The 19,752-nt window shown below is 56.7% G+C and overlaps 2 protein-coding genes across 14 annotated transcripts in view; one reads left to right on the forward strand and one right to left on the reverse strand.

The window, feature by feature from the left end:
• Positions 1–264: 264 nt before the first annotated feature.
• Positions 265–8,912, forward strand: CD74 (CD74 molecule). 4 transcript variants are annotated; one of them, XR_013966906.1, is made up of 10 exons: positions 275–584; positions 4,337–4,509; positions 4,718–4,797; positions 5,273–5,335; positions 6,013–6,108; positions 6,434–6,518; positions 7,354–7,545; positions 7,989–8,051; positions 8,308–8,421; positions 8,691–8,912. XR_013966906.1 is itself a non-coding variant. In XM_080805041.1 (9 exons), exons 1-9 carry the CDS (start codon positions 508–510, stop codon positions 8,316–8,318), a joined length of 840 nt encoding a protein of 279 aa, XP_080661167.1. In that variant the 5' UTR covers positions 270–507; the 3' UTR covers positions 8,319–8,912. The 4 variants fall into 4 exon arrangements, 2 of the variants coding, with proteins under 2 accessions (XP_080661168.1, XP_080661167.1); XM_080805041.1 differs by having other exon boundaries at positions 270–584; positions 8,308–8,912; XR_013966907.1 differs by lacking the exon at positions 7,354–7,545 and having other exon boundaries at positions 393–584.
• Positions 8,913–10,049: 1,137 nt separating this feature from the next.
• The window catches only part of TCOF1 (treacle ribosome biogenesis factor 1), a 37,342-nt gene continuing 27,639 nt past the window's right edge, over positions 10,050–19,752 (reverse strand). For 2 of the 10 annotated variants that reach the window (XM_080804108.1, XM_080804103.1), the window contains 6 exons: positions 18,853–18,986; positions 17,159–17,272; positions 16,613–16,835; positions 15,933–16,018; positions 15,257–15,437; positions 12,373–13,367 (listed from right to left, as the gene is read on the reverse strand). In XM_080804108.1, coding sequence (XP_080660234.1) covers positions 12,502–13,367; positions 15,257–15,437; positions 15,933–16,018; positions 16,613–16,835; positions 17,159–17,272; positions 18,853–18,986 — 1,604 coding nt within the window. In that variant the 3' untranslated portion in view covers positions 12,373–12,501. Of the gene's footprint in view, positions 10,533–11,218; positions 11,263–11,992; positions 12,091–12,372; positions 13,368–15,256; positions 15,438–15,932; positions 16,019–16,612; positions 16,836–17,158; positions 17,273–18,852; positions 18,987–19,752 lie in introns of those variants that run through there. The other 8 variants (XM_080804111.1, XM_080804106.1, XM_080804110.1 and 5 more) reach the window with 7 other exon arrangements.

The raw sequence follows: 19,752 nt of genomic DNA on the forward strand, positions 1-19,752 counted from the left end.
TAGAAGGGAACATGGGGAACATGGAGCCCATCATCCCCCCGCCCCACTTCTGCCCCCACTCATCAGTGGGGGAGCAAGGGAGACAAAGGCATTTTCTGTTTCAAAGCGATTTCCTGTCTAGGGAGTGAATGTTTGCCTGTTTCTCGCAATATCCAAAGTGCCTTGTGAATCCACAGGTCTGCCCAGAAACAAGTGATGAGGGCCCTGAGCAGCCAATGGAAGTATGCTGGCCTTTGTACCTGTCTGGGGAGCCCCTGCCTCCCCATCCTGTCCTGTTTAAGGCAGCTTTGCCCAAGTGGGGGGTATTTCCAGCTTTGTGGTTTTCACTTCCACTTTTACCAGGTGGGCGGAGTAGCCTCCGGTGGACGAATCAGATTCCTCCTCAGCTCCAGCTTCAAGAGGTAAGCCAGGCGTTCAGGGTCCCAGACACCCGGGCAGCAGTGGAGGCAGCAGCAGCACCAGCCGCAGGAGCAGCAGGAAGTGTGGGGAAGTCCAGAGGCCAGAACCATGGAAGACCAGCGCGACCTCATCTCCAACCATGAGCAGCTGCCCATGCTGGGCCAGCGCCCCAGTGCCCCAGAGAGGTACGTGTGAGCTGCAGGAGAGAGCACACAAATCCTGGACCACACAGACAGGCCTGGGTGCTGCAGGGGGAGCACTGGACAGGGAGCCATGGGGGGGATGGATCCAGGTCCTAACTCTGGGTGGTTTTCAGCAAGTCTCTGGCCTGCTCTGGGCTTCTGTTCTCCCTCCTGTAAAATGGGGGAGCTTCTCCAGGGCAGGAGTTTTTAATTTCTTTGCATGATACACTTCTGTTCTCAAAATCTCAAGAGAGCCGCAAATTCTCCCCCTAGACTTTCACACAGTATCAGCGGCTTCACAAACTGCCCGAAGGTGGACTGTGAATCCTGGGTTAGAAACCTTGGACTAGATTTGGAAAATCTAGGGATCCAGAGTTTCTCAAAGAGGATGGTAGAAGCTGCTCATCACTGCGGAGTTTCTCCCTAATCACCCATGGATAGGTGTGTGCATTTGTATCAGGGAAGTGTAGTTGCCAGTGTTTGTAGAGTAGATGGACATGTCTGCCATTACTGGGAGGAGGCAGGAAACGGCAAGGGTGGGGGAGGGCTTCTGGCTAAATTTTTAGAAGGGACTGAAGGTTGACATGGGTCATGCTCTGCCTTTGTCCCTCTCCCTTGTAGCAAGGGGCCAGCGCAACCATCCAGAGGACCCCAGGACCCCTTTCCCAGCCCCAGCATTGTTTCATCCAGGTGTTTCCCTGAAAAAGAAAGAAAGAAAGAGAGAAGGAAAGAAAGAAAGAGGGTTAGAATGTAGCCACCCCATAGCCCCAATCTCCCCAGTCTTCAAAAAGTAATTTGCAAATTGGGGTGATTGGCTGTCTCAGTCTGTAGAGCATGTGACTCTTAATCTCAGGGTTGTGAGTTTGAGCCCCATGTTGGACGTGGAGATGACTTAAACATCTTAAAAAAAAAAAAAGTAGTTTGCAAATTACAGGGACTCAGAGCTGTGATGTCAGCTGTTGCCAGGCAGAAAGGGCTTTGGGAGAGACACTCAGAGATGTCATGAGGAACTGCATTCTAGGGGACAGGGGTGACCAGATATAGACCATAGAGCATGCCTGTGAAAATCCCAAAGAATCCCAGGGCTAGGAGGGCTGACTCTCCTGTGAGGGCTAGATTCTGGTCCAAGTTCTGCGGTCATCATATGTGACTTAAAGAAATTGCTACTTCTCTTTGGGTCTCAGTAATAATAAAAGCAATGATGATACTAGACATGATAATAGTTCCCTTTTACTGACTACCTGTCACCAGTCCTCAGCCAGGGTTAGTAATTTCTATGATGAATTATGTGCTAAATCCAACCCTAACTCTTATAAGTCCAGTACTTTTATTAGCCCCTTTTTACGTAAGAGAAAATTGAGACTTTGTTAGGCTTTGTTAGTTAGCTGCTTACCGAGTTATGACCGCTAGTGAGTATTGGAGTCAGAATTTGAATCCAGGACTAGCCTGATTTCAAAGTGTGAGCTCGCTCTGCCATCTGGCCTCCTTGTAGAGGCAGGATTTTCAGTGAGGGCCGGGAGGGCCACCCAGTAAGTCGCAGACCTAGTGGGAGCTCAGTGTACAGAGAGGGTGCCTCCTCCTCAAATCCTTGCCTGGCTTTCCCTTTACTTCAGGGACTGCTTCTAAAACTGGCCCTGGTCCTGTGTGCTCAGTCCATTCCAGCTTGAGCCTGTTCCTCAGACCCCTTTGTGAACTCTTCTGCCTCGCAACATTTGTATCATGGTTCCTGCTAGTTCTGGTTGGCTCCTGACTTCAGCCAATTATTATTATTATTTTTCATTCAAGAAGGAGGCAATGGAAAGGAGGAAATGAAGAGAGTGGTGGCAAGAGTTGGCAGTCAGCCAGAACCAGGGTATCCACATTCAAGAGGCAAAAAGAGGAAGAAAACCAGATGCTAAAGTTAACTGTTAACTCCTCTGAGAATAGTACTCAGTGCTAACTGTCCCGAGGTATGGAGCCAAGAGCTTTACTCTCATGATCTTTTTTTTTTTTTTTTTGTCTTGAGACTTTATTTGAGAGAGAGAGAGCACGCGACAGAGAGAAAGGGAGAGCAGTTTCAGGGAACCCTACGACAACATGGGACTCAATCCCACGACCCTGGGATCATGACCTGAGCCAAAGACAGAGCCTGTCCTGGGCGCCACCCAGGCTCCCCTACTCTCATGATCTTATTTTATGTAACAACCCTTTAAGTAGCTATTCCTACCTCAAGTTCCTCAGAGGGGTTGACTTGCCCCTGCTCCCTGAACTAAGGGGGCGGCAGAGCCAGGATTCTACGCCAGGTCTCATCTCCAATATGACCCTGTAGATTCTTTGGCCTTCCGAGAAACTGAGGTTCAGAGAAGGTACAGTGGAAGGAAGAACTGGGACTGGATTGCGTGTGGGGTTGTGGAAGGGGTGAGCATGGAGACGAGCTGGAGAGCTTGAACCAGGCAAGACCCAGCCGTGGGTGGACGTTCACAGAAGCCAGGCCACCCTTGTTTCTGGAAAAGGCCAAGGAGCAGTACTTGTTTTCCACTCCTGTCTGGTATCTTTCTTTTCCCCACGTGGGGTTTTTGCTTTCTCCTAACAGAACAACAATCTTTTGGGCTGGACCTTGGCCCAGAACGTGCAGAGGACTGGCAAGCAAAGAGCCAATGAAAATGAATTATATATGTGATGTCATGAGTTACTAGGCAGAAAGGTCTCCTGGAGTTTCCTAAACTGTCCTTGTTGGTTCCCAGAGTAAGCAGGGTACAGTGACAGACTGACAGTTTCTAGTGGGGTTCTGGTAGTCCTACGCCAGTGAGGTGGGAGAAAACAGGCCAGGAACTCTCAGGGTCCTGGGGCAGAATCCTTACATTCCCTAAACTGTGGCATGTTTATGTTCTCCCAAAATCAAGCCCAACAGCTCCAAGGACTGTCTGAGTTCTGGCCCCCCGCCCCATGCAGCCGGCTCATTTAGAGAATGTGAGACACTCTCCCAGTCACACAGGCTCAGGCACCGTACTCCTACTGAAATCCACCCTGGGTGGATTAGTGCCATCTGAAATACGTAGGTGGTCACAGATCTTACCTCAAAGAAGAAACCACCAAATCCTAGAATTGCGCAGGTGAGAGGCACCCACATGGTAAGCCCAGACAATGGCAGAGACTTGCTCAAAGCCATGGAGACTGTGGGGCAGAGGATATGTCCCTAGAGGGGGTGGTCTGACTCTGCTCCGGTCTGACTTCGTCTGCTGCCTACAGCCTGCTCCTAAAATGTCAAGGCTTCACTTCTCGTTTTCAGGTGGGCCACATGCTCTGCTGTCCAGGGCCCACTTCCTTCCCTTTTCTCTGATTTCACTGCAGGGGTTGGGTAGGTAGGGGGGTGAAAACCCCCTTCCCCTAGAGGGCATTCCTGATCCTCAGGAGACCCCCTCAGAAAGAACCCAGGGAGACCTTCTCTGGTAAGCTCTTGTTGCACAGGTGGGGCCAAGGCCCGGAAAGGACAAGGCGCTTGTCCCTGGCTCTTCCCCAGTCATCCTAGGTCCAGGGGCAGTGCTAGGATTTCTTCAGGACTGTAGGAGCAGCAAAGGTTGGAACTGTGGGGCCGGGGCACGTCTTCCAGCTGGACAAGTGTCCATAGGCACTTGTTGTTTGTGCTTAACGTGTGTTAGGGGTACCTGAGGGGTGGCGGAGCTGACGGAAATGGGGAGCATTCCCCTGCTCTCAGTCAGTCCTTGGGCCAGCCACCTCTGTGGACCCTGCCCTGACCTATCTCCTTCCCCCAACAGCAAGTGCAGCCGAGGAGCTCTGTACACAGGCTTTTCTGTCCTGGTGGCTCTGCTCCTGGCTGGCCAGGCCACCACTGCCTACTTCCTGTACCAGCAGCAGGGCCGGCTGGACAAGCTGACCATCACCTCACAGAACCTGCAGCTGGAGAGTCTGCGCATGAAGCTTCCCAAACGTGCGTGCTCCACCTCCATCCTGACCTCTCCCACCCACCATCCTTCCCTCAAGACCCCATCCCTGCCTCCAGCTGGGCCCACTCTCTTCTCCCTCGGGTCTAGGATTCCAGCCCCTTATCACTAGGTTGGAGATCTCAGTCCCCAAGACAAGTACTCTCTTCCCTGGGCACTGGGACCACACCCATATTGTACCTCCTGTCCCCACAGCTCCCAAGCCTTTGAGCAAGATGAGGGTTGCCACCCCCATGCTGATGCAGGCGCTGCCCATGCCAGACCTGCTCCAGGAGGTAAGGACGACCCTAGGGCAGTAGAACAGGGAGGTGTCATCTAGCATGGGGAGGGCAGGTGCTGAGGGACAGGGGACGACAGCTGAGCAGCAAAAGCCCAGTCGAGGGGGAGGAAAGAGCCTCTTCAGGCCATCCCTGGGATGTTTACAAAAGGCTTCTCGTTTCCCAGAGCATCTCACAGCCGCCTCCCTTTTGTCATAAATGGGTGATGTTTCTGTCATGAAACAATCCGCTGCCCACAATGCCCTGGGCAGAAAAGCTTATGCAGATCTGACCACTAAGGACGTTGATGCAGTAAAGTGATTTGTTTGAGCTCTCCTACTTGGGCTCCTATTCCCGAGGTGGTGGAGACAGGCCTGTTCCTGTGGGGCACCTGGAACTCCCACCTCTTACCCAGACCTGGAGCACTGGCTCTGTTCCAGGGTCCCTCCTCTGTGGGTCAGTACTGGTGACCCCCTTCTCTTTCCTTCCACAGCCCTTGCAGAATGCCACCAAGTATGGCAACATGACACAGGACCACGTGATGCATGTGCTTCTGGTGAGTGGGACCCCACCATGGCCCTGCCTGCCCACCCAGGTTCCCCTGACACTGTGCTCCAGGGCCTGCACCATTCCGGACTCACTGGATTAGAGAAAGAATGCCAGTGTGGCCCTTCAGCATCATCTGTAGTCTAGCCCTGCCGTCCACTTTTTTGAGTGTTTGAGATGGAGGATCTGAGGCCCAAAGCCCGGAAGTGACTTGCTCAAGATGCCCGTTTTTCCTTCCCAAGTTTCTGCTGCATGTCTAGTCTGTACCAGGCACTGTGCAAGGCTCTGGGCTCATACTGGGAAGAAATCAGACTCTGCTTCTGACCCCATGGGGGTCCCAGGCTAACATGGGAGATAGACAAGTGACTAGGTGATAAGGGACAGGCAGGAGAAAGCAGCAGAGGACCCAAATGAGTGGGGGTAGTGGAGGGGGCGTTGAGGAAGGGAGACCTGGAGGATGGGTAGGAGTCTGCAAGGAGTAGAAGACTGGGGGTTATGGGTAGGACCTGGCCTGGAACCTGGGTCTCTGAACTCCCGGCCCTGGGATCGTACAGCTGTGCATCTGGAAGGCCCTTGCTGCCTCCCCTGTCCTTGGCTCCATATGGCAGAGGTCCAGGGGAAGGTGGGTGGCACGTTTCACCTCGTCTGCCAGAGAGCTTTTCAGACCTTCCTTCCTGTTTCCCACAGGAGACCGACCCCCTGAAGGTGTACCCGAAGCTGAAGGGGAGCTTCCCAGAGAACCTGAAACACCTTAAGAACACCATGGGGCCCCTGGACTGGAAGGTCAGCAGCACCCCCTGCGCTGGCTCCCTCTCATCCCTGACATCTAGGACAGGGCTGGGAGAGGCTCCACGAGGGCTGGGCCTGGTTGGCCAACCTCAGGAAGCTAGAGGCGGGGCGCCAGCACCAACAAAGCCACAGCCATGAAGAGGGCTCGGAGCTGAGGAACCACCTCGACCAAACCCCATGGGTCTCGAAGCGGGAACCCAGCTACAGCTGGACTTGGGTGCTGGGTCCCTCTCGGACCCTCCACGTCTGTCCCCAGGGGCAAAGTCGGGCAGGGTTGGAGGGGGCTGTGGAGCCTGAACCCTTGCCTCGATCCCGTCAGGTCTTCGAGAGCTGGATGTATCAGTGGCTCCTGTTCGAAATGAGCAAGAACTCCCTGGAGAATAAGCCTGAGGTTCCACTAAAAGGTATGGGGAGCGGGAGCCTTGGGATGCCAGGGCTTCTGGAAGCTCCCTCAGGACTCTCTGGGAGGTGCAGAGGTCAGGACCTAGAGCACTCCCAGATCCAAGCCCTGGCACTCTACCAGTCTCTAACTCTCCCTCCTGTCTTTCCTGCCTGTTCCTTTTGGGCTTGGCTGCTCCTCCGCACTCCCCTTAGAGGATGACCTGCGTCGTGGGGGATGGCACTGCACACGTGGGCCTGGAGCAAAACGACCCGACACATCCCATCACACATCATCACAGTGACCTTCTCCACTTGACCCTGCACAGGCTCTTGTGAGGGGGCTGGGGCAGGGCTCATGAGCCCAGCTGCAGAGGGACCTCCCCGAGCTCACACAGCCAGTATGGACCAGATGATTTTCTAAACCTAGATTCATAGAAGGCACCTTTGATGCCATTGTGAGCAACTCCCAGCTGATGTCTGAAGCCCTCTACAACGTGCTCAAAGGAAGCCCCATTTGCACTCGGATAACTCAGTAATAGAGGCTCAGACTTCCTGAGATGCCCATTGCTTTTCTCAGAAATAAGAATCACAGGAGCAATTCCAAACTTTAATAGGCATTGAGTGTCCAAAGAAATCACCAAGTTCTGGGATAAGTGCGCCACGTGGCCATTCATGTTCTCTTTGATCTCACACCTTGTTGGTCCAGGCCTCAGTTTCCCCCATCGGTGCTAGGGGTAGAGTGAGCACCGCCACCTGGGCGGAAGGCATTAGGCCCACAGCAGCGGTATGCGGATTCTGCTGAGACTCTGGCCCAGGGTCTGCTCACTCACTGTGTCTTCACCATGCCTGTCGCTTCAGCACTGACCCAGTGCCAGGAGGAGGTCAGCCGCGTCTCCGCCGTCCACCCTGGCACATTCAGGCCCCAGTGCGACGAGAACGGCAACTATAAGCCGCTCCAGTGCTATGGGAGCACCGGCTACTGCTGGTGCGTCTTCCCCAACGGCACCGAGGTCCCCCACACCAGGAGCCGTGGGCACCGTAACTGCAGGGGTAAGCAGTGCCCACTCAACCAGGGAGCGCCCAAGGAGCGGAAGGGCCGAGAAGGCTGAGCATGAGAAGGGCCTCCTGGCACACCTGGGACAGCCCCCCAGCTGTCCCTTTATCCACCTACCCATGCACTCCTCGTCTGTTTGTCCATCAGTCCTTCCTTTCCTTACATCCACTCATCTACCCACTCACCTGTCCTTCCATCCTTCTTCTGTGAATGTCACGCAGCCGGCCACCGCCCATGGTGCACCCAGGGGTCCTACAGGCCTGCCCATCTCATGTCATCACTCCCTCCCTGGGCCTGCACTGAGCACACCCAGCAACAGTCCTGCCTCCCCCAGGCACAAGGCCGGTGGCCAGGCTGGGAAGGAGGACCCTGGCCCCTCGCCAATGGGTGTGGGAGGCTGGACTGTCAAGTGACACACGGCCTTGCTGCTCCCTTGCAGAGCCACTGGACATGGAAGACCTGTCATCCGGGCTGGGTATGACCAAGCAGGACCTAGGCCAAGGTGAGGGCCCCTGCAGGGGTCACCCAGACTCCAGCAGCTTATCACCCAAGAGGCCGAATCCCTCAGGGACGGAGGGCTGGCCCAGCACGACCGTGGGCTGTCCTCCAACCTCCCTGGGACAGCCACTTCACACCTGAGGACCACCGTTAGGGGCTGTGGGGGTGGAGACTCCTCACCTCTGAGATCCCAGGATGCTGGGAAAGGGCAGGGACGACAGGGGACCCCAAACCTAACTTGCTGCTTCTCTTCTCTGTAGTGGCCGTGTGAAAAGAGCAGACGCTGACACCAGCACACAGCCCACCCTGCATGGCCACTGCCTCCTTGTCCCCTCCATCCCCCAACCCTAGCCCTTCTTCTTCTCTCACACACTGCTCCCCCACTCACTGTCTCCCACTCTGCACCGCCTTCCGGGACTCCCTGGCTCCTGGTTCTCCATCATCCTTAGACACCAATCACGTCAGGGAACACAGATTTAACGATGCAGGAGGGCCCTGTGGCCCGACCCCCCATCGATCAGCAGGAACGCGTGGCCCAAGGCGGTAGACTAGGAGCTACGTGCTATGAGAGCTTCAGCTTCCAAAATGGAGCCCCAAGATCCAGGCCCACAGATGACATGGAAGGTACACGGAGAGGAGACAGTGCTCCCCCACATCCATCATGTCTGCCCTTTTGACCTTGCCTTTCTAGCCTGTTTAGCTGGGGGAAAGAGCCACCCTTCCCCTCTCCAGCAGCACTCACCCAGAAGAGCCAGCCTCTTCACAACGCCCCCACCCTGCCCGCCCCTTCCCTTTGTGCAGCCAAGCTTTCACCCGGCCCCGAGGGGCCGCAGCTCTGTGAGAATAAAAGGTAGTAAGTAGGACACTTCTGGCTCCTGACTGTTGTTGGGATCTGGCTCACGGATCCCAAGGAGGTAACCGAGACCTTGAATCCAGTGGTCTGGATGGGAGGGCACAGCCCAGGGAGCCCAACCCCTGGTGCCCGTGGGGCCTGGCCAGGCTGTGGGCATGCACTTTGGACACAGATGCTCTTGGTCTCCATGGTAACACACAGGCACACTCTACTTCCAAAAAAAAAAAAAAGGCTCTTGTCCAGAGTTGTTTAAGTTCAAGTTCCTCTTGGTCCAGCTTCCATTTTTCCCCAGCTCCCTGTTTTCAATTCCCTACTAAGGACCACATGAGTAAGGATGGACGACAGTGACACAGGCCCCAGTGTCGGGACTGCCAGGAAGCGGGGGCTGTGGGGAACCAGGAGCTCATGCCCTACGTAGACCAGACCCTTGTTCTAGACCAACACACTTAGCGGGGGACAGAAGCTAATACAGGGCAGGGCCCCGAGAGAAGGGTATGGTCGGATGCCAACCCAGGTCTCTAAGATCTCCGCCCAGCTCTCTCCTCTCCTGCATGGCTTCTTACTCTCACTGGCAGAAGGCTCAAAGCCCTGGAGAGAAAGTTCCCTGTCCTTTGGGGCTCCACATTGCTCTGGGCAACGGCACTGCTGCCCTCACCACATCCTGGAGATGCGTCACCCTGATGTAGCTATGGAGTTCATACATTTCTTGCCTTCGTCATTCTAGAAGCTTCATTATCTGGACACGAGGGCAACTCAATCCTAACTGGTTTTCCTGCTCCTACTCTGCCCGCGGTCCCTATTCCTCACCAGGTACCTCTGGGGACCTGCCTCCAGCTCACACCTGAACTTCCAAAGATGGTCACCCCCCACCGCCCCTCTTCTACTTCCTGCCTCTAGATCTTGGCCTGTCCCTAACCCAACAACCGTGACGACGCGCGAGGTCCCCCTTAGCGGAGAGGCCACTTTGGGGAGTCTCGTTCTCGGGCGACCTGTTCGTTCCACTCACCACAGCGTCCCAGAGCCCTGGTGTGTAGTCAAGAGCCAACCCTGCACTGTGGTTTGTTCACCTCCAAGTGTCAGCCAGACTCTCCCTTCTAGGAGTAAGTCAACTGCAAAACGGTTGTCCTGGATGCACTGGGAACTCACACCTTTCCTTCAAGCCTTTTATTTTCTGAGTTGTTACAAAAAACCACAAACAAACAGGGAAAACTGACAGAGGACAAAGCCTCTGCATCAGCCGGAGACCAGAGACGTGGAAGGAGCTGCAGGCTGGGCCTTGCTAGGTCTGCAGGGCCAAGAGGTGGAAAGTCCGAGGCCTCTTGGCCTGTTGGGTTTGAAGGGAGAGGGGCAGGTCACTTAAAAAAATATATATATACTGTACACATCTCTAGGAAGCATTCTGTGTCAGGACAGAAGTCAGACGCGGAGTCAGCGAGTGCAAGTCCCCGGAGCTGGACGCTCGGCCGCTGCCCCCTCGGACCAGCCTCCCCGCAGGGCTCACTGCTTGGCCAGCGCAGACACGGCGGCTGGCAGGCTTCTTCTGGGGAGGGAGGGGAGTTAAAGATTCAGTTCCAGCCCATGGTGGGCAGAGGGCTGAGGCACGGGGCTGGTCGCCACTTGGCTAGGAAATCCCTGGGTGAAGGAAACACATCCAGACGTGAGATTTCCCGACCATTTTCTCCAAAGACAAAAAATTAAATCAAAACCTGGGGTCTCTGATGCAGGGGAGAAGCATGAACGACAGCGGGTGCTTCAGCACAGACTGGGTCCCAGGAACGCAGCCAAGCGCTCTGATGCCCCGCCTCACTCAATCCTCACTGCCAGCCAGGCGGGCTCTGGGTCCCTGCCATTTCCGGGAGGCTGGTGGCTGCTGGGGTCCCATCAGCCCCTTCCCCACCACCTGGGAAGCACAGCTCCATCGGAATGGCTTATCCTGAGGAAACCGTCTTCCTCCCAACGAGGAATGCCCTCAAATGACAAGAACACAAGGAAGAGGAAGTGGACAGTGGTGGGGAGACACTGAGCTGTACTTGACCTCAAGCCTCACCCTCCTCTGCAAAGCAGCACTACCCCAGTGCTCATACCCAGGGAGGGTTGTGTTGGTCGCTGCCATCACTATTCTGGATCCTTCTGATACTGCAGCTCTGATTCCTGGCACTGCCTCACTGGACCCACTGACCTTGAGGGACGGAACCGCTCTCTCCAGCCCCCGCTCCTTCCCCCTGCCTGGGCCCTGAGACCAGGCCAGATGCTAGAGCTACGCTCCCACCCTCACCAGGAGGGGAGGTCAGCAGGGATCCCCGGGCCCGGAAGCATACCTGTTGCCGCGGGCCCCTCAGACCGTCTGCTCTGCCGTCTTCTTCTGTGAGGAGACAAGCATGAGAGGCTCCTGGGCCTGAAGCAGCTCCCCCACAACCCCATACGCTGTCCACCCCCGCCCGCCCCAGGAGCGGATGTGATGGTTCTTTCCTGAGGACTCGCAGCTCTCCCCAGAACAGATACTGGGTATACAGGGGTCCCCAAGGGCAGGGATGGGGCCCCATTTGCCCAGGATGCTGAAGCCAACAAATGCTCAGCTTTTCTGAAAACAGCTGAGGCTCCACTGGCCATAGCGAGAATGGCCCTGTGTGAGGTGTGGAGGGCCCTCTATTCCGGTGAACAGCCTTTGGAACCCATAAAGCAGAGGGGTATGTTTCTGCAGTGGGGACACGCCCCTGGCTGGGGTACACAAATCCCAAGGAATGTCTCCTCTCCCCTCAGCCTACCTGGCTGGCCTCCCTGCCCCCCATCTTGAGGCCCTCCTTTCTTTATCTGTCCCAAGAATATCCTTCTACCTCACAGATAAAGACGGGGGTCACTCCCATGGCTTCTACACATACACACACACCAAGTCCCTTCCCCTCAGGGTGGCACCTGCCTTCCACCCATCTTCAGTGTGTCACAATTCACAAGCCCCCAACCCCTGGACCCTGAGAACGGACATGGGGCGGGGACCAGGTCTGGCACACACGGGATGCGGCTAATCACATTCACCCTGGGGACTAGGTCTGGGTCCCTCTCTTGGCTGGAGACCGCTCAAGAACTCACGCTACCTTTTTCTTCTTTTTCTTCTGGAATGGCGAGTCAGGGTCTTTGGTTGAGGCCTTTTTTACTTTCTTCTTTTTTTCCTTTTTTTCCTTGTCTTTCTTTTCTAAGGAAACAAAGTAAACCCCCTAAGTAACAGAAGCACTGGTGGTGGGGGAAGGTCAATGTCGAGATAGGGCTGGTCTCAAGGGATCCTAGAACCACTCCTTCCAATGCCAGGTCCCCAGTGCTGCCCACACTCTGGGGACCCATCAAAACACAGGCCCCAGGCCTGCAACTGCCTGCACTGGTCTGAGTGCCCATGGGCCCGCCTCGTGGTTTCAGCCCCATTCACAGACCACCTGGACTATTACTATTTTTCTTTGACTCACGTTTTAAAACTTGTACACGTCTACTTTAAGAAGTGACATTCTACCTGTAACGGGAATATCACCTAAGGAAGAGACAAGGCTGGATGAAAGGAGTCTAGCACGGAGCTCAGGAAGGGCCGGTGACCGTGACCTCCGAGGGGAACCTGCTATCCAGGTGCCTGGGCCGCGGAAGCAGGAAGCAGGAAGCAGAAGCAGAGCAAGCGAGCACCGCAAGCGAGCACCAGGGGTCTGCAAGTAGGCCGTGCCCTGTGGCTGCATCTCTGCGTCTCCGGGCGGGTCAGCCCAGGAGCTCCGGGATCCAGCTCTGGCTCTGCCACTACCATCCCCTGGCCCCACACAAACCAGTCGGCAGCCTTTCCCTTCGGTGCCCGCTGCGCGCCTGCCCCCCGCCCCACGGCATGCTGACCGGAGGCTCTTAGCCTTGGCCCAGGAGTCTGCTCCGGGCCACGGCTGGCCGGCCACTTACTCTTGTCAGATTTCTTCTTCTCCTTCTTGCTCTTTGGGTTGCCTTGGTCTCCAACCTCAACCTTCAGTGTCCCTGGCTCCCCTTCTGGCTTCTCCTTGGCCCCTCGGGAGCCAGGAGCCTCTTTCTCCTTCTCCTTGATGTTACCACTTGCCCCATTTTTCTTGGCTTTCCCCTTGGGAGTCCTGAGGGCCTTTTCTGGCGAGCCACCACCCTCCCCACCTCCCCCGGCCACGGGCTGCTTCTTCTTCTTGCTCTTGGGGGCTCTGGCAGCTGTCTGATCCCCCGACAGCTTCCGCTTGCGGCCCACCCGGCCCTTCCTGCCGGTCTCCTTGGCGGCGTCTGCGGCCTTCTTCCTCTCCTGCTCCAGCAGCTCCGTCAGGACCTTCACCACTGAGGCCTGCACCTGGGCCTCATTCAGGGGCCAGGGCTCGCTCAGGAGGCGCCGGCTGATGTCACTCTGTAGTGCCAGCACTGAGGCCTGGGGGTTCCCGGCCTCCTTCTTGGGCTTCCGGGGCTTCTGAGGTGTGGGATTAGCCTCTCTTCTGCCTGTGGAGAAAGGACATGGGGTCACGATTGGGGAGAGCCAGGAAACAGGGTACCGTACAAGGGCCAAGGAGGGGATCTAGGGACACAGTCCACCTCCTCTGACGATTGTACAGACAGGGAAAGGGCAGTCCAGCAGTCACTCTACCCAACCTCCTGCCTCACACCTTTCCAGCAGCTTCTAACTTAGCTTTTTAAACTTAGCTCTTTCGTCTCCTTGCATTCAAGTCAGACTGGAGATGGAAAAGGACTCCAGAATCTTAAGGAGGGGGCGTGAACTCTATCAACAAAATGAAAGGTCAGATAGGAGGGAGACGGTATTGTCCAGTTGGAAGTCCAGAGATGGGAGGCAAGGGACTTGGATTCCAGGTTTGCCTATCACCAGCGCGCTGGGGAACCATGCTCCTCTCATAGCCTCAGTGTCCCCATTTGTAAAATAAGGGCTTAGATGAACAGTGAGGCCTCTGTTCTAAGTCAGAGATTCATGGTAAAAGCTGGTCAGGGGACAAGGCAGCTTAGGGGGTGACGGGCATGGTGTATACACACGTGGCAGCTGACTAAGCAGGTTTGCTGCCTGCCAGAGTGACTTCTGGTGCAGCCTTTGTTTAGAATTTTCCACGCCTCTGCTCTCCTTTGATAATTGTGTGCTGACTACACGTGTGAAAAAAACCGACCACAGCCCCCTCTAAAATGTCTCCCTGTCGCACCCGCCTCTCACCAAGAAGGCTGGGGAAGAAAGTGAGCAATGACTCTTCTGCTGACCCAGCAGCAGTGAGCTGTAGCTAAAGCCAAGGCTAGGGCAGTGGGTGCGGGGCGACACGAGCGGTGCCCCACTGCTGCCCCTACCTCCCCAGGTGCCTCAGCAGGTTTCTGCTCCTTCTGGGCCTCACAGACACAAGAGTGCCTACACGCTGGCTCTGAAAGGCACCCGGGGGCTGCGCCCAGGGGCTCGGCCCGGCTCCCCGTCACGGGGCCGGGGGCTGTTCCCAGCAGCAGGCAGTGGGCCCCCATCGGGAGCTCACGCAGCTCTGGGCCCAGGGCTGTGGTGGGCTAGGGGAGGCGAAGACGGCAGGAGGCGGAAGGGTCCCCAAGGCAGACGGAGGCCCAATTCAGTCGTTCAGTGCTTCTTGGCAAGGACAGGGGGTGGGGGGAGAAGGAAGCTGAGGAGGGCACGGTTCGCGCTGGCAACCTCCTTCCCCGCAGCCCACTTCTCAGCTGCCTATCTGCAAACACCGTAGAACACCAAAGCTGGGGAATGCCCAGGGCTGTCGCAGGCATGCCCATCATAGCTACCTGTTCCTCAGCGCTGGCGAAGTCAGGGCTGGCTGATGTCCCTGGCTGGGGGACCTCAGCAACTCCGGTCTGCTCTCTCAACACTACGTGACGATTCTGTGTGTGTGCCATGCTTTGACACTCCCTGGATGGCTCTACTGTGCCCTGTGTGACTAAGACACAGAGGCCCAGTGTGGCCAGGGTCCTGTCCAAGGCTTTACAAGAAGTCAGCCCATCACCTGAGGTCTCTGCCATGTGCTAGAGACTTCTCCAAAAGTGGCTCCTACCTTCTGTCTGAGCTGCCCTGAGTTCCCACCCCCCATACCACAAGCCCATTTGTTAGGAAGCAAAGTTAATGGAGACAGAGAGCCAAGACCACTTAAGGCAAGGGTCACCCTACAGCTGCACCAGAATCCCATAGAGATGGAAAACCTGACTTCCAGGCCGTTCCATATCATAGAAGCCAGACACCTGGGTGTGGGGCACCAGGCCTTGGTTGGAGAGGCCCCTGCAACAGACAGGACCCTATCGGTACGCCTGTTCCTGAGGCAGGGAAAGAAGGGGCCCACTGCCTTGTCCCTCTGGGTCCCACTGTGTCTCTCCTGCGGCCCTTGACTCACTTGTTTTAGGGGATACGGTGCCTGCTACATGTTGAGGTTCCACTTCCTGTTTGCCGTCTGGGGCATCTTTGGTGGCAGAAGTAGAGGAAGCTGATGGGTTGAGGTCTGGCCTAGGAGTGGCCTTTGAAGCTTGGGAATTGGCCAGAGTTGGCCCAGGAGTCACATAACCTGAGAGGAGAGACTGAAGAAACCCAGTTTGAGCGAGTCAATGAGGCGGAACCCTGCTCCACCCTTGAGGGCAGAGCCTGCCGTGCAGAAGCCATCCTAGGAGCCCCGAAGATCAGGCTGGCTCTCAGGCCCAGCGGGGGGCATGTTAGCCCTTTGTATGTACCTCCTGCACTATTTTAATTAATACAGACTTTCATCGGGTACATTTAAGAAGACAATCTCTTACTACTAACGGAATGGAAAATCACTAGTGCTTGCCGTGTACAGAAGATAACCTTAAAGAAATCCCATCTGTTCCAAAAACTCTTTTTTCTGGGACTCAGCTAAAATCAAGGCAAGCCTTTTCCACAGGCTCTTAGAGTCCACCCCTCATGGCATGCTAAAAGAGAGCCTTGGGGGAGAGAGAGGGTCCCGCCATGGGGGATGGCCTTGGCCTCACACTGTAGCAGGTGGCCTTGAGTGCCCGCCCCCAGGCCCCCGAGGGGCCAGTCCCCTCCCTCACCATTACCTGAGAGGGTGCCACCACCTCATCCTCGCTGGACTCTGCTGTGGTCTCCTCCACCAAGGTCTCTGTTGTGGAGGGGGCTGGACCTACTGGGGGAGCACAGGCCAGCTGTTGGGAGGCCCTGGGATGGTCTGAGCCTTCCACTGGTCCCTCGCCCTCCTGCCCAGGCTTTACCTGCTCCTATGACTCCCTCTAAGGTCAACGGCTATTTGCAGCCTTCTAAGCAAGACATCTGAATGCCAAAACCTTCCGTTCTAATTCCCAACGCCCAACTTATGCTTCCCTGCTTTTCCGTGGGGGAAGCACGATCCTGGGATTTTGGGGGGCCAGCTATGGGAGCCTGATGGTAAAAAGCTGGCAGCAGTCCAACAGCAGGGCTGGAAAGTCTATGGTATCATCTGGATCAACCGCCTCGTGGGGCTGTATAGGTGGGGAAACTGAGGCTCAGCATGGGGGTGACTGGGCCCAGTCCGCAGAACAGCTGGAGATACAGAGCTGAGACCTGAGCCTTATACTCCAGGCTACTCTGCCACTCCCCTACTCTGGGCCCACCTAGAGCCTTTTTCTCCTGGGTCCGCAGAACAGCTGGAGATACAGAGCTGAGACCTGAGCCTTATACTCCAGGCTACTCTGCCACTCCCCTACTCTGGGCCCACCTAGCCTTTTTCTCCTGGGTCCCTCACCTAGCCTGGGGGCCGAGGGAGCCATCCGGGGCCCGTCAGCAACCTCCTCGCTCCCTGAGGAGCTGCCGCTGCTGTCATCACTGTCACTGGAGATGTCAGAGGCCTTGGCTTTGGTGTGTCCAGTGGGAGTGGCTGTGGCGCGCTGGAGCACAGGGACCTCAGGCTTTCTGACCTTGTTGGTCCCCTTGGCCGGCACAGGGAGTGTTCCCAGAGCACTATCAACCTAATTTGGTAAAAAAAAAAAAAAAAAAAGAAAGAAAAGAAAAAAGGAAATAGAAGATAAACTGAAGGGAAATAAACTCGGTGCCTACCGAACACCCCAGTTACCTCCGAGATAGGCGCCTGTTAGCTGCTTTGCACGAAGGCCTCACTTAGCACCCCTCCCATAAACGCTCAGCTTGGCAGCAGAGGTCGGGGTGTGCGTGCTAGTCACAGGGCGGGTAAGTGCTGCTGCTGGATTCGGGCCCCTGTCTGTGCCCTCCCTTCTGTGCTCTGTCATCCAGGGTGACGCCTGGTCCCACCACCACCACCAGGCTCCCAGCTCACCCCACTGGAAGACGGGGTCCTGGCAGCAGGAGGCTGGGCCTCACTGGCTTTCTGGGCAAGGACCTTCAGGGCGGCCTGGGTCAGCGGGAGGTGAGCAGGGCTCCTCTTTGTTACCTGTGGACAGCCACAGGCAGCCCTGAGACTTGCTGGTCCTCGGGATGCCATCTGTGCTAGGCCCCAGTCAGATCCTGGCTGGGGGAGGAGGGGGCCTGTACCTGCACAAGGAGTTGTGGGGCTGGAGGAAGGGACTGAGGGATAGTCAAGACTGATGCCACCATCCAGGCAGGAAACAGGGCCAGGCTTCAGGTTATCAGCTGATCATATCGTTCTCAGGGGATCCCCCAGGGGAGGGAAGCAGCCCGGGTCCTACCCGAGGCCCCCAACTCAATCTGCGCTCACACTGGGGAACAGTCCCCAGCCTGGTGGCTGCAGCCTCCCCACAGGCCTCCCTGGGGCCCTCCTGCCCCCACACAGACCCCTCGTCAGGGAGATGGACTGGAAAAGAGCTGGGTGGGCTCTCCCCACCCTGGAAACTTCCAGCCCCACCCCCGCATCTCTGCTGTTGCACGGCCCACACGGCCCGCACCATGGCCTGTCTGGCTTGGCCCCACTCACCTTACTGCTTTCTCTAGCTCTCCCTGCCCATGCGCTTCCCCAGGGGGCCCCAGCCCAGGTTCCCCTGCCTGCAGTACTGGCTCACCCTGGCCTGGCTGCTTCTCTAGCCTCGATGTTGCTGCCTCAGGGAGGCCGTTCCCCCTGTCCTTCCTAAAGCCACTCACCACCTTATTCTCTAGTTTATACCCAGTTTCTCTTAAAGTACCCACCAGCTGGTGAGTGCTTTACTTTCTGGCTTCCTTGTTTCCTGGCCCAGTCCATGAACGAAGGGGCTCTCCCCCACTGCTTTCCCCGCCATGGCGTCTCCAGTGTCCGGCGTGCACACGCACTCGGCACCCCCGCTGGCTGAACGGAGGCGGGCTGCTGGCTGCAGTGACCAGTGTGCAGCTACCCAGTTCCCACACTCCCAGGAAGCCTCTCTTGGGCCGGAGCTCGTGATGAGCCCCTCTGGGCTAGGGGTGCCCAGGTCCCTCCTGTCCTCTTTGGGGGGTGGCATGCAATGGGCTGGGAAAGCTGACCCGCAAGGACCAGGAGTGCGGTGAGGAGTGAAGAGAACTGGACCTGGGCCTGGGCCCTGCCTCATCCTGGACAGGCCTCCGCGGTCCTGTCGAGGGGCAGCCCTCAGCTCGTGCGCCGTGAGCCGCTAACTCCACCCTGCTCAGGCGGCAGGTTCAGGCCAAGACCCAACAGAAACGCACCGCAAATGGTGAAGGCCAGGAAATCACCGTTATGCCCACTAAGAACAGGCAAGGTTTGTTCACAGCACTTCCAAACCGGAAGGGAAAAAGAAAACAAACCAGAAGTGCAAGGGTGCTGGAAGGGCTGCGGCGGGGCGTGAGTTGCACCCTGGCTCTGCCTGGGGGCCACGCTCCCACGCTACTCCTCCTCCTCAGCCCAGGGGTCTCTGGGAGCCTGGTCGGCGCTACAGCCAAGCCGGGGAAGGTGATGGTGGCGAGGAGGCGGCTCCTTGCGTGGGGCTAGAGGAGAGCAACGGTAGTCCCACCCAGCAGCACCCGTGGGTGCGGGGAGCCTCCCTCGCCCCTGCCAGCTCGCACGGCCCACCCCTGCCCACCAGGTACCTGAGCAACAGGTGCCTCCTGTTTCTTGCCTTCTGACACCCGACCAGACGCCACGCTGCTGCTGGCCCCCACGGCGTTGGCTCTGACGGCTGGCCTTGGCTGGGCCGTGAGAACACTTGTGCTGGTTCTACTGGCTGAAACAGAGCGGGGTGGGGTGCAAGTCAGGGTACACAAAAGTCATAATCCCCAATTATCAGCCCTTCCTGGGGACATGGCCCAGTGCTCACGGCACCTGCAGCAGAAGCCTGTCTAATGCCCTCCCCCTCAGGGCACCTGGGTGGTTCAATACATTAAACGTCCACCTAAGGCTCAGGTTACAATCCTGGGGTCCTGAGATCGAGTCCTGCATTGGGCTCCCTGCTTGGTGGGGATCTGCTCCTCCCTCTGTCCCCAGATCCCCTGCTCATGTTCTCTCTTTCTCTCACAAAAATAAATAAAGAAAAAAAAAAGCTCCCTCCCTGAGCCTCACAGGCAGGAGCCATCGCTAGCTCCGTGTCGCAAGCTCTGGGGAATCAGCTGTGGCAGTGACCCCAGGACTTCACCCCGGCTCTTCCCACCTTCAGTCCTCCACGCCACCGCCCCTCAGCTGGCCGGGCCGCCACTCTGAGCAATGCTGGGGAGCACTGTTACGGAGTGGGACTCTGCATTTAGAAGAGTCTCCATAAGAATATCGTGGTCGTCTACAAAGGCTCAGTTCGGTGTGTTCCCTGTAGCGCTGCATGTTTGCCCCAAAGCCCATGCACGAAGCCCGTAGCTTCCTCCAGCATGGCACTGCCCACGTGAACTATGCTAAGCCCACTCAAAGGACAGCTCTACGGCCAGCAGGAATCACATGGTAAACACATAATGTCACAGTCAGGTAAAAACTATGGCGCATACATGCACAGTAGGAGCTCAGTA

This window comes from Martes martes (genome assembly GCF_963455335.1).
Source record: "Martes martes genome assembly, chromosome: 5".
In the NCBI taxonomy this organism is placed as follows: domain Eukaryota; kingdom Metazoa; phylum Chordata; class Mammalia; order Carnivora; family Mustelidae; genus Martes; species Martes martes.